The sequence below is a fragment of the Zalophus californianus genome, chromosome 1 (assembly GCF_009762305.2).
Source record: "Zalophus californianus isolate mZalCal1 chromosome 1, mZalCal1.pri.v2, whole genome shotgun sequence".
Taxonomy (NCBI): Eukaryota; Metazoa; Chordata; class Mammalia; order Carnivora; family Otariidae; genus Zalophus; species Zalophus californianus.
Genome location: NC_045595.1, coordinates 97,862,840 through 97,876,550, shown reverse-complemented (window position 1 = coordinate 97,876,550; position 13,711 = coordinate 97,862,840). Strand labels below are relative to the sequence as shown.

The window sequence follows — 13,711 nt, the reverse complement described above, 5'->3', positions numbered from 1 at the left end:
AGGTGTTGACTAATATATTGGAATGTTAGAATTTCCGGACTAGGGCGCCTGGGTGGCTCAGTTGGTTAAGCGACTGCCTTCGGCTCGGGTCATGATCCTGGAGTCCCGGGATCGAGTCCCACATCGGGCTCCCTGCTCAGCAGGGAGTCTGCTTCTCCCTCTGACCCTCTTCCCTCTTGTGCTTTCTATCTCTCATTCTCTCTCTCTCTGAAATAAATAAATAAAATCTTTAAAAAAAAAAAGAATTTCAGGAGTAGAATGTTTCCAGGTTCATAAAGTTGAGGACATGCCCTTGAATGTGGACTGCTTAAGAAGTGTGGAAAAGGACAGTCTGCGGAATTGAACATGGTGAACCCACACAGGAGGGCACCTGGAAACAGGGTAGAAAGCAAGTCTGAGTTGGATGTCGAAGATTAGTGGTCGAATCTGCAGGAGCCAAAAAGGGAAATGATTTATTTCTACTATATTTCTTAGTTCTGTACTTATATTGCAATGTTGACCCAGAGGTTGTTGAATTTCTTTTTACTGGATACATTTTGATAAGCCTGGTAGGTTGCCAGTGGCTAAGCCAGTCATAAAGTTGAGAGATGTAGAAATAGGTTTAGGCAATATTTCAGCTCTTCTGTAGGTACAGAGGTTTTGATTTGATTGTGTGTATCAGGTACAGCGAAGGGGGAAAGCATTGGCTTCTTGTTTTTTAAAGTGTATAAGCAAGTCTTTAAAGGCCTTTTCATTAAATTTGTTTTGTTTTAGAAGTGTGCACATTGTACTGCTTTAAAAAGTATATCTTGGGGTGCCTGGGTGGCTCAGTTGGTTAAGTGACTGCCTTCGGCTCAGGTCATGACCTCAGGGTCCTGGGATCGAGCCCCACATCGGGCTCCCTGCTTAGCGGGAAGCCTGCTTCTCCCTCTCCCACTCCCCCTGCTTGTGTTCCCTCTCTCACTGTGTCTCTCTCTGTCAAATAAATAAATAAAACTTTTAAACAAAAAAGTATATCTTTTCCGTTAGAATTTGGTCTAGAATTTCATACTATGTATCATATTATAATTGTTACAAAACGTATTCAGTTTATAAAATAAAAAGTCATTCAGCAAGCCCCATCTAATTAAATCATACTTTGAGATTCCAGTATGCCTCTAATTTTGTTTTCTGTTATGGCAGATCTTTTATTTAATATAGCCTCTGATTGATAGTGAGTCTCAAAATACTGTTTTTGTCATTCTTAGGAAAACAGGAAATCATTTTCACAACTTCATTAGTTGGCAAGACCTGAGAGCTGTTGAACTTATAAAATCTTGGAATAATTCCCTCATAATGAAGGTAATCTTTTTCTTATCTTCTGTGATTTGGATGTTACTATTTTCCCTGTAGATGTCCCTTAACTGTAAGCTTAAGTGTATAATCTCCCACCTGTACTGTTTTAGGACGTTGAGAAGAGAATACACATACGCACACTCCTCACATCAGTGAAACTCTGTAATAGTCACCCAAAAGCATATGAGGTAGACTCAAGTACTTAATTACACTTCAGGAAACCCGGAGGAGGTTTAGGATGGCCCAGATGTTCTCACGTGAGTGAGATAATTCGTGTTGTCATTCTTGGAGAAATAGACAAGATGCAGACTATGTCCAGAAAAAATACAGAAATGTCCAAATTTCATCCTCTTTTGTTATAAAAGTGGAGAATGGATATCGAGATGGATAACTAGCTGACTGCCACGAGCTCTTAACCTGATGCCTACCACGGTGGTCGCAAATGACAAAGCTGATGACCATGACGATGACAGCAGTGGTGGTGGCAATGTACGTGTGGGATTGCTGAGTCAGAGGGTAAGACAATTTTCCAAACGTGGCCAAACCTGCAGTATGTGATGTTATAATCAATACTGCGCGTTCCCTGTTGCATATTGCAATACTACGTGTTCGAATGCCACACAGCTAAATGCCTCCTCAGCCTAGGGTGCCTGTGGCAGATGGTGCTTCAGGGAGTATCTGGAGCATCGGTTTTACTCCTTAACCATTTGGAGACATTAATTTTATATGAAAATAAACTTGAATATATTATGGAATATATGCATGAGTGAAAGACACTTTTGCCATAATCTCACCCACATTGGTTTTTCTTTTGTTAGTTTAATATATGAAAATGCACCTTGCTTTAATAACTTGTAAGGCTGAGAACCGAGAGGTGCTGTTTACAGGAAAGAGAAATTAAGGAGTTGAAAATAATTGTAAGGAAATGTCATGAACTTTGAATGGTATAATTTAAAATTATACTATTTATAATGTGTAATTCTGTATCTTAATGGATAATTTTAGTTTTTACTAGGTCAATTCGTCAAACATTTCTTAGGTTAGTCAGTGAGGTATTTATAACTTTTATTCCTTTAAAAATAAGTTTTGACTTTGAAAACATTTACTTCTGTAGGACAAACCCCAAATCTCAAATGTAAAACTGACTTCAAGCACAAAACTCAGCTTTTAAAGCACTTCATCTACTTGATATTGAGTATGTGCATGATGTAAGCTTTGGCTTCTCTTAGGAGAAAAATGTACACAGCTCTTGGAGTTTAGCACACATGATTCCAGGGCCTGTCTTGCCACTGAGAGAACCGTTCCTACCCTGCACTCATCCTATACTGGATGCTTTTTCTTTTTTTTTAAGGATTTTATTTTTAAGTAATCTCAACATGGGGCTCAAACTTACAACCTCGAGATCAAGAGTTGCATGCTCTACCGTCTGAGCCAGCCAGGCACCCCTGTCTTGGATGCTCATGGGTTAGTGAGTGAGGCTCATGGAAATGTTGAGGATGTATATGCCAGAGATGAAACCAAAGTCATTCATTTAGCCAGTGCTAGCTCCAAGCAAACTGGTGAAGTATTAATGTGTGTTGGCAGTCTCCTTGCACCATTGTTTTCCTCCAGTTCTTGCAGCACCCATGCTTCCTCTCACTCTTGTTCTGATTCTTTCTTAATGGTTGCTAAGGCTTCTCTTTGCTTTTAGCATAAAATCCCAACTCCTTACCATGGATTGGCCCTGTCTACAGTTCTGACCACTTCCCAGACCCTTCCTCCCTGAAGCTGCTAAGGATTCAGCTCCAGCTTTGCTAGCGTGGTTTTGTTCTTACAGCACTGAAGCTGTCTCTTATCTTAAGGCCTTCGTACCCTCAAAGGGCTTTCTCCACCATCATGACTGGATTCTTCTCATCTTTCCGGGTGCAACTCCTATGCCATCTCGTCTGTGTGAGCCCTTTGCTGCCATCCCGTTTATAGAGGAGCATGTCCCCACTTCTCAAGCCAGTCTCTATCATAGTGTCCTTTCTTTCACGGCACTTACAACATTTCAAAGATTTTGAGACATACATTTTTTTTAATTGAAATTTTAATTGAGATAATTATAGATTCACATGTAGTTGTAAGAAATAATACAGGGATCCCTTCTAGGCTTTGCAGTTTCTCTCAATGGTAACATTTTACAAAACTATACTATACTGTCACAACCAGGATATTGACATTAATACAATCTATAGATCTTATTCAGATTTCCCCAGTTTTACTTGTACTTGTGTGTGTGTTATCATTTCTGTACAGTTTTTTTCCTGTGTTCATGTAACCACCACCAGAATCAAGATGCTGAATAGTACCTTCATTACAAGGGTCCCTCATGTTGCTCTTTTATAACCACATCCTCTCTCTTCTGTACACTCCCCATGCTCTTCCCATCCCTCGCTCCTTGCGACCACTAATCTGTCCTCCATTAAATATTTTTTCTCACTTCAAAAATATTGTATATGTAGAGTGATGCAGTGTAAAACCTTTTCGGGTTTGCTTTTTTCACTTAGTGTAATTCCCTGGAGAATCCAAGTTTGTACGAGTATCAATAGCTTGTTTCTTTTTATTGCTGAGTTGTATTCGGTGGTACACATGCATCACCTATTTAAGGACATATGTGCAAGTTCCAGTTTTTGGCTATTACAAGTAGAGCTGTTTTGAAAATCTGTGTACAGAATTTTATGTGAACATAAGTTTTCATTTCTCTAGGATAATACCCCAGGGGTACAATTAATTGCTAGGTCAAATGGTAATTGCATGTTTTGTTTTATAAGAAACTGTCAGTCTTTTTCCAGAGTAGCTGCATCATTTACATTCTCACCAGCAATGTATGAATTATAAGACATACATTTCTTTTTTCCAATTTAAAAAGGGTGATTTTTAAAAAATTTTTTTATTGTTATGTTAATCACCATACATTACATCATTAGTTCTTGATGCAGTGTTCCCTGATTCATTGTTTGTGCATAACACCCAGTGCTCCACGCAGAATGTGCCCTCTTTAATACCCATCACCAGGCTAACCCATCCTCCCACCACCGCCCCTCTAGAACCCTCAGTTTGTTTTTCAGAGTCCATCGTCTCTCATGGTTCATCTCCCCCTCTGACTTATTCCCCTTCATTCTTCCCCTCCTGCTATCTTCTTTTTCTTAACATATGTTGCATTATTTGTTTCAGAGGTACAGATCTGTGATTCAACAGTCTTGCACAATTCACAGTGCTCACCATAGCACATACCCTCCCCAATGTCTATCACCCAGCCACCCCATCCCTCCCACCTCCCACCACTCCAGCAACCCTCAGTTTGTTTCCTGAGATTAAGAATTCCTCGTATCAGTGAGGTCATATGATAACATGTCTTTCTCTGATTGACTTATTTCACTCAGCATAACACCCTCCAGTTCCATCCACGTCGTTGCAAATGGCAAGATCTTATTCCTTTTGATGGCTGCATAATATTCCATTGTGTATATATACCACATCTTCTTTATCCACTCATCTGTCAATGGACATCTTGGCTCTTTCCACAGTTTGGCTATTGTGGACATTGCTGCTATAAACATTGGGGTGCACGTACCCCTTCGGATCCCTACATTTGTATCTTTGTGGTAAATACCCAGTAGTGCAATTGCTGGATGATATGGTAGCTCTATTTTCAACTGTTTGAGGAACCTCCATACTGTTTTCCAGAGTGGCTGCACCAGCTTGCATTCCCACCAACAGTGTAGGAGGGTTCCCCTTTCTCCACATCCCTGCCAACATCTGTCGTTTCCTGACTTGTTAATTTTAGCCATTCTGACTGGTGTGAGGTGGTATCTCATTGAGGTTTTGATTTGGATTTCCCTGATGCCGAGCGATGTTGAGCGCTTTTTCATGTGTCTGTTGGCCATTTGGATGTCTTCTTTGGAAAAATGTCTGTTCATGTCTTCTGCCCATTTCTTGATTGGATTATTTGTTCTTTGGGTGTTGAGTTGGATAAGTTCTTTATAGATTTTGGATACTAGCCCTTTATCTGATATGTCATTTGCAAATATTTTCTCCCATTCTGTCAGTTGTCTTTTGGTTTTGTGGACTGTTTCTTTTGCTGTGCAAAAGCTTTTTATCTTGATGAAATCCCAATAGTTCATTTTTGCCCTTGCTTCCCTTGCCTTTGGCAATGTTTCTAGGAAGAAGTTGCTGCGGCTGAGGTCGAAGAGGTTGCTACCTGTGTTCTCCTTTAGGATTTTGATGGACTCCTGTCTCACGTTTAGGTCTTTCAACCATTTGGAGTCTATTTTTGTGTGTGGTGTAAGGAAATGGTACAGTTTCATTCTTCTGCATGTGGCTGTCCAATCTTCCCAATACCATTTGTTGAAGAGACTGTCTTTTTTCCATTGGACATTCTTTCCTGCTTTGTCAAAGATTAGTTGACCATAGAGTTGAGGGTCCATTTCTGGGCTCTCGAAAAAGGGTGATTTTTTAAGAAGGATTTTTTGTTTGTTTGTTTGGGTGTTTTTAGGGTGTTGTTTTTTTTAAGAATTTATTTTTAAGTATCTCTCCACCCAGTGTGGGGCTCAGACTCACAACCCCAAGATCAAGAGTTGTGTGCTCTACCAACTGAACCAGCCAGGCACCCCAAGCAGGATGTATTTTTAACCATTAATTTTTAAAATCATTTTAACCATCAATTATATCTTAGCATTATATCACAATTTAAATAGCAGGATTTTTTTTTTTTTGGTGGCATTTAATGTTGGTTTATTTTACATTCAGTGTCTTCTTAGATTATTTCACTTATTGATTCGATTACTTGTCTGTCTCTTCCCACTAGAATGTAAATTTCAAGAAGGCAGAGATTCTGCCTATACTGTTCATTCTGCTTTGTCAAGGCCTAGCACAGTCCTTGGTACATAGAAGGTACTCAATAAATATTTGTTAAATGTAAAAACAAAATGTTAATTGTTCATATATTGATTAAAAGTGCAGGTGTAAGAACTCTTCATACTTTTTGCATGCCTCACCCAGGTATCTGTATTTTAATAGAAGATCCCTGAAGGATATTAAATGTAATTTTTTTAATAGAGGAAAGTATAGTGTTCTTAGGAAGGAAGAACCTCTTTCAGTTTGAAGCATTCTTCTCATATAACACAGCAGAAGAAGGATTATGGGTGGTCATTTTATATACTTTCAGAAACTCTTATCTTTTAATAAACTGCAAAATATAAAGAAACACAGAAGGTTTGAAGGGTACAAACTTTCAGTTATAAGATGAATAAGGTCTGAGGATCTAATGTATAACATGATGACCATAGTTGATAACACTGTATTATATAATTGAAATTTGCTAAGAGTAGAACTTAAATGCTCTCACCAAAATGAAAAGGAAAAAAAACAATTAAAATGGGGCTCATTGTTCCAAAAAAAGGGACAAGACTGAAATGTAGAGAGAATTAAGTCTATACATTTTCTTGATTGTTGCATTTATTATTTTAATAAATAAACCAAAATCTTTAAATATATACATATATATATTTTTAAACATTTTAGAGAGAGAGAAGGCTCATGTGTGTGTGAGTGGGGAGGGAGGGGCAGAGGGAGAGGGAGAGAGATAATCTTTTTTGTTTTTAAGATTTTATTTATTTGACAGAGAGAAAGAGCACAAGTAGGCAGAGAGGCAGGCAGAGGGAAAGGGAGAAGCAGGCTCTCTGCTGAGCAGGGAGCCCGATGTGGGACTTGATCCCAGGACCCCGGGATCATGACCTGAGCTGAAGGCAGATGCTTAACTGACTGAGCCACCCAGGAGCCCCAGAGAGAGAGAATCTTAGGTAGGCTCCACACCCAGCATGGAGCCTGATGCAGAGCTCGATCTCACAACCCTGAGATCATGACCTGAGCCAAAATTGAGATGGATGCTTAACTGACAAAGCCACCCAGAGCCCCTTTAAATATATTTTTTTAGGGGAGGGGTGTGCAATAACAGAGGGAAGAAAATGCAAGTGAATATTTTGTAAAACATTAGTTTCAGAAGTTGAATTGTCCATCTGCATTCTTGTAGTAGGTGGCAGGATAAAGTTTTTGTTTTTTGATTTTTTTTTTTTTTTACTATGACAAACCTTAAAACTCAAAGCTAGTTTTCTATGAAAGGCTTTTTCTTTTTAATTAAAGATTTTCTTACTAAGAAGTAAATTTTAAACTATATATATTTCATCTTTGATTTAGGTAAGTATAGATAGTATTAAATGAAATCATACATCCCAAATTTCAGGTACTTAAGATGTAGGGGAGATTCCCTTATGGTTCAATACTAACTTCATTAAAAATGTATTTCTAACCAGAATATAGCCTTCTTCCTTGACTCTCTCCCTTTTATTTTAAAAGACTTTATCTTGAGCTTCTCGTGTTTGCTAAAGAAGGTCATAGTAGATGTGTTACATTTCATGTGTTAGAATACATATGTTAAAAATTGTCCACTTAGGGTAATACTGCTTTACTTTTCCTAAGTGCTAAAAACACTGTAAGTAGTTGAATTATTTGTTTGTTATTGGGTTTGTTTTCATGTGTGTAGAATTAATATAGAAATATCAAACACCATTAAATGTGTTTTCCTAAAGTATCTTTTTTTTAATAGCTATTCCAGAGTTCCTGCCGAGTGCTGCACTTTTTCACTAGAAGTAAACGATTTTTAGCCGTCAGTTTGTTCAGTTTCACAAACCAGCATGTTTCTTTGAGACTGGCCTGGATTTTACAGAACGTGGTTGAGGTAAGGAAAGACTGTGTGTGTGTGTGTGTGTGTGTGTGTGTGTGTGTGTGTGTAGACTACAGGGAAGAAAAAAGTAAAGGAATAAAGATAGTAATTTGCTTATCTGAAGGAAAATTAAGTATCCACTACATATTGGTATGGAGTACAGGAATCTTTACTCTGTTTTTTTAAACCTTTTTATTTTAAGTCATAACACATACAGAAAACTGAACAAAACAAAAATTTACCACTCAGTGATACATTGTGGAGCAAACATCTGTGTAACACTACTTGAATCAAGAAATAGAACATTGTGATACTGTGTATCACATTTTCTTTCCAATTTTCCTTTTTAACTTGTTTTTTTCTCAATACTATAGTTTTACCTGAATTGTTTCGAATTTGGTATAAACATGTAAATTAATTTTCTTATATTTTCATTACTATTTAGTGTTCAATGTATGATTTTATCACTATCCATTTATCCATTCTGTTCATGTACATTTGAGTTATTATGAATAATGCTGTCTTTTTGGGGTATGTATAAAGGCATTTCTGCTGTATCTATATATGGGAATGGAAGTTTTAGGGCATGAATGTGTACATATATATATATTTTTTATTTTTCACTTTTAGTGGGTAATGTAAAAAATTTCGCACCGTTTTTGATAATTTACATACCCACCATCAGTCAGTGAGAGGACTTCGTATTTCATGTACCATCGTAATTGGTATTATTAGGGTTTGTTTTTTAATTTTAGCCATTTTGGTAGGTAAATAGTGATTTCTCATTATGATTTTAGATTGGGTAATAAAAAAAGAAGATTCACCTGTATGCCGTCTACAGGAGAAACATTTCATTTATTTTTTTAAAGGTTTTATTTATTTATCTGAGAGGGTGTGAGAGGAGGGAGAGGGAGAAGCAGACTCCCCACTGAGCAGGATCCTGATGTGATGAGGGACTCGATCTCAGGACCCTGACCTGGACCAAAGGCAGACACTTAACCGACTGAGCCACCCAAGTGCCCCCAGAATATACATTCTTAAGTGCACATGGAACCTTCTCCAGGATACATCACATGCTACATCATAATACAATCTTCAATAAATTTAAAACGACTGAAATCATACAAGTATTTCTCTGATAACAAAGGAATGAAATTAAAAATAATTAACAGAAAGATGGGGTGCCTGACCGGCTCAGTCAGTAGAGCATGTGACTCTTTTTTTTTTTTAATTTAAGATTTTATTTATTTATTTGACAGAGAGAGACACAGCAAGAGAGGGAACACAAGCAGGGGGAGTGAGAGAGGGAGAAGCAGGCTTCCCGCTGAGCAGGGAGCCCAATGCGGGGCTTGATCCCAGGACCCTGGGATCATGGCCTGAGCCGAAGGCAGGCGCTTAACGACTGAGCCACCCAGGCGCCCCAAGCATGTGACTCTTGATCTCAGGGTTGTGAGTTCAAGCCCCACGTTGGGTATAGAGATTACTTAAAAATAAAATCCTTAAAAATAAGAAGAAAGAATTAGCAGAAAGAAATTTGGGAAGTTCAAAAATAAATGGAAATCAAACTGTCCTTTTAAATAACCAGTGGGTAAAAGAAGAAATCCTAAGAGAAATTATACTTTGAGATGAATGAAAATGAAAACACAGTATACCAAATCATGTGTTGCGGCAAGATCAGCGTTTAGATAGAAATTTATACGGGGTGCCTGGGTGGCTCAGTCATTAAGCATCTGCCTTCGGCTCAGGTCATGGTCCCGGGGTCCTGGGATCAAGCCCCATGTTGGGCTCCCTGCTCCACAGGAAGCCTGCTTCTCCCTCTCCCACTCCCCCTGCTTGTGTTCCCTCTCTCACTGTGTCTCACTCTGTCAAATAAATAAATAAAATCTTTTTAAAAAATATTTAAAAAAAAGAAATTTATAGCCAGACTATATTACATATAGAAATTATATTAACAAAGCATCTAACATTCTAACTTAAGACACTGGCGAAAGGTAGCAAACTGAACCCACTGTAGCAGAAGGGAAGAAATGTAAAAATTAGTGTGAAAATTAATGAAATACTGAATAGAAAAAACAGTTGAAAAAAATCAATGAAACAATGGTTTTTCCATGCCTTTTTATGGCTTAGTACTGCATTTCTTTTTATCACTGATCAGTATTTCTTTGTCTAGATGTGTTTCAATTTGTTTATTTAATCACTTGTTGGAGGACATATTGTTGCTTCTAATTTTTGGCACTTACAAATAAAGTTGCTATAAACATTTGTGTACAGGTTTGTGTTTGTGTGTGTGTGTGTTTAATCAGAGAGAGAGAGAGAGAGAGAGCACAAGCAGAGGGAGAAGCAGGCAGCAGGCAGAGGGAGAGCAGGTTTGCTGCTGAGCAGGGAACCCAATGCGGGACTCCATCCCAGGACCCTGGGATCATGACCTGAGCGGAAGGCAGCCGCTTAACCGACTGAGCCACCCAGGCGCCCCATGTATACAGATTTTTGTATAAACATAAATTTCAACTCATTTGGGTAAATACCTAGGTGTGCAGTTGCTGGATCAGATGATGAGACTATGGTTAGCTTTGTTAGAAAATGCCAAACTGTCTTCCAAAGTGGCTGTACCATTTTACATTTCTACCAACAACGAATGAGAGTTCCTGTTGCTCCACATTCTTGCTAACATTTGATATCGGGGTTTTGGATTTTAGCCATTCTAATAGGTGTGAAGTAGTATCTCTTTGATTTAATTTGTAATTCCCTAACATAACAATATGATGTAGAAATATGACTTTTTTTTCCCCTTTTCTTCTTAAACATTGACAAGGACTTACAGGATATAGTCCATGACTATTAATTCTAATATCTGTAGCCTCATGGGCTCTGTCTCTCTCTCTCTTTTCTTTTTCATGTTCTCTTGTTTCCTTGGATGCCTGATTATTTAATTTCTTTTAAATTTAAACTACTTTATGGATGTATGATTAACATACAAAAAGCTGAACATACTTAATATATACAACTTGATGAGTTTGATGAGCTTGGTTACTTATTTGTATACATGTGTATGTATATCAGCTAGACATTGTATTTGCAAAATTATGTGTAGAAATTATGAGAGCCTTAACATTAACACTATCTTGCTCTGGATAGGAATTATGTTTGTTTCTTCCATTCTTCTAGGCACCAGGATTACATCAGTCCAGTTTAATGATTGAGGTGATTCAAAACTGAGCTGCATTTCCTATGAGAGCCTGTCTTTCTAGTTTACCCTTACTCATAGGGTAGAGCCATTTGGAGTCTTAACCCAAAGCAAGGAGGATTGACCTTGATCCTAATCTGTGCCCTAATACTGACTCTGTGTCTTTGTAGCCTTATATGGACCTACTCCCTTTCAGAGGACCTGGCTCTTAAATGTTTTTTGAATGAACAGATGAACTTACTACTTGTCAGGCATTGTTGCTGCTTACTGAAATACAGATTAACCTTTCTCTAATCTGGAACAAATTTTAGAATCACAATTTCTAAATTTAAAAAGAGTTTGAAATAAAGTAATATTACTTTAAGCACTCCCTATGTAAATGGTATAAAGCTTGAATAGAATCTTCAAAATATTTGTTATAAATAATCTACAATGACTTCTTTTTTGGAACTTACATCATGTAAGTTCATTTCTTACATCAAGTTCAAGAACTTACATCAAGTTTCATTTTATTGATCTTTTCTACTGTTGAAATAGAATTCATCCTTAAATGTATTCATTTGCTCTTCTTTTTGTCTCATTTATTTAGGAGACATGTTTTAAGCATCTGCTATATGGCAGGAACCCTCCTCGGTGTTGGGCTTAAAATTTAGTTCCTGCTCTTAAGGATCTTGGGGTCTAGCAGGGAGGTAATGACGTGAGATAAGGGCTATCTGGAAGATTCCCATAGCGTGTCGGCTTGGGCAAATCCAGGAACTGCTAGTCTTGAAGGACAAATAAGAGTTGGAGAGGTGGTGAAATATGATGTAGGGCGGTGTTTCCACTATGTTAGTAATATCTCAGGGCGCCTGGCTGGCTCAGTTGGTAGAACGTGCGACTCTTAAGCTTGAGTCGTGACTTTGCCCCCAACGTTGGGTGTAGAGCCTTTTTAAAAAAATAATAATGGGGATGCCTGGGTGGCTCAGTCATTAAGAGTCTGCCTTCGGCTCAGGTCATGATCCCGGGGTCCTGGGATCGAGCCCCGCATCGGGCTCCCTGCTCCGCGGGAAGCCTGCTTCTCCCTCTCCCACTCCCCCTGCTTGTGTTCCCTCTCTCGCTGTGTCTCTCTCTGTCAAATAAATAAAAATCTTTAAAAAAAAATAAAATAAAATTAAAAAAATAATAATGATTTCTCAACAATCATTTCATTGTCTCTATTAGCTAGTTTAAAGAGGTTGTGATACTTTTGTTTCCTTTGGCATGCTTTATACTAAGGGTTAGCACATTTTTTCTGTAACATGCCAGATAGTCATAATTTAGACTTGGAAAACTACTCTGCCATTATAGTGTGAAAACAGCCATAAATAACACTTAAATAGGTGAGCATGGCTATGCTCCAGTAACATTTTATCTATGGACCCTGAAATTTGAATTTCATTTACTTTTCATATGTCACAAGGTATTCTTTTTTAAAAAACAATTACAAAATTTAAACACCATTCTTAACTTGCTGTACAGAAATAAGCAGTGGCGGGGCACCTGGGTGGCTCAGTTGGTTAAGCGGCTGCCTTCAGCTCAGGTCATGATCCCAGGGTCCTGGGATTGAGCCCCATGTCGGGATCCCTGCTCAGTGGGGAGCCTGCTTCTCCCTCTCCCTCTGTTGCTCCCCCTGCTTGTGCTCTCTCTCTCTCTCTCTGTCAAATAAATAAATAAAATCTTTAAAAAAAAAAGGAAATAAGCAGTGGGTTGGATTTGAACTGTGATCATAGTATACCATCCCCTGTTTTATTTATTTATTTTTTTAGATTTTATTTATTTATTAGAGAGAGAGAAAGCATGAGAGGGGAGAGGGTCAGAGGGAGAAGCAGACTCCCTGCTGAGCAGGGAGCCCGATGTGGGACTCGGTCCCCGAACTCCGGGATCATGACCTGAGCTGAAGGCAGTTGCTTAACCACTGAGCTACCCAGGTGCCCCATCCCCTGTTTTAGACTTTGTTTATGTAGACATATCCATATGTCTAAATTAAAAATATGTATATTTACTTAGTTCTTTCATCACAAAAGTAACACATGTTTCTTGTAAAATTAAAGCCTTTTATACCTTATAGTAATTGCTTAGAACTGTTTGGAGTATATTTTAAAAATAGTTTCTTTATATATATATATATATATATATATATATATATATATATATATATATATATACACACACATACATACATACATATACGTATATATTCATTCTTATCAAAAAATGGGATTTTATTGTATTTACTGATCGGCACTTAATTATGCATTTCATAATTTAGCCTTTTTGAGGGGCACTTGGGTGGCTCAGTTGGTTAAGCGACTGCCTTTGGCTCAGGCATGATCTCAGGGTCCTGGGATCGAGCCCCGCATTGGGCTCCCTGCTCGGTGGGAAGCCTGCTTCTCCCTTTCCCACTCCCCCTGCTTGTGTTCCCTCTCTCGCTGTCTCTCTCTCTGTCAAATAAA

At 38.2% G+C, this 13,711-nt stretch overlaps 1 protein-coding gene across 1 annotated transcript in view; it reads left to right on the top strand.

The window, feature by feature from the left end:
- The window catches only part of GK5 (glycerol kinase 5), a 78,904-nt gene that overhangs the window by 22,056 nt on the left and 43,137 nt on the right, over positions 1-13,711 (top strand). Inside the window, exons 4-5 of the mRNA XM_027585378.2 lie at positions 1,227-1,320; positions 7,940-8,071. Coding sequence (XP_027441179.2) covers positions 1,227-1,320; positions 7,940-8,071 — 226 coding nt within the window. The remainder of the gene's footprint in view (positions 1-1,226; positions 1,321-7,939; positions 8,072-13,711) is intronic.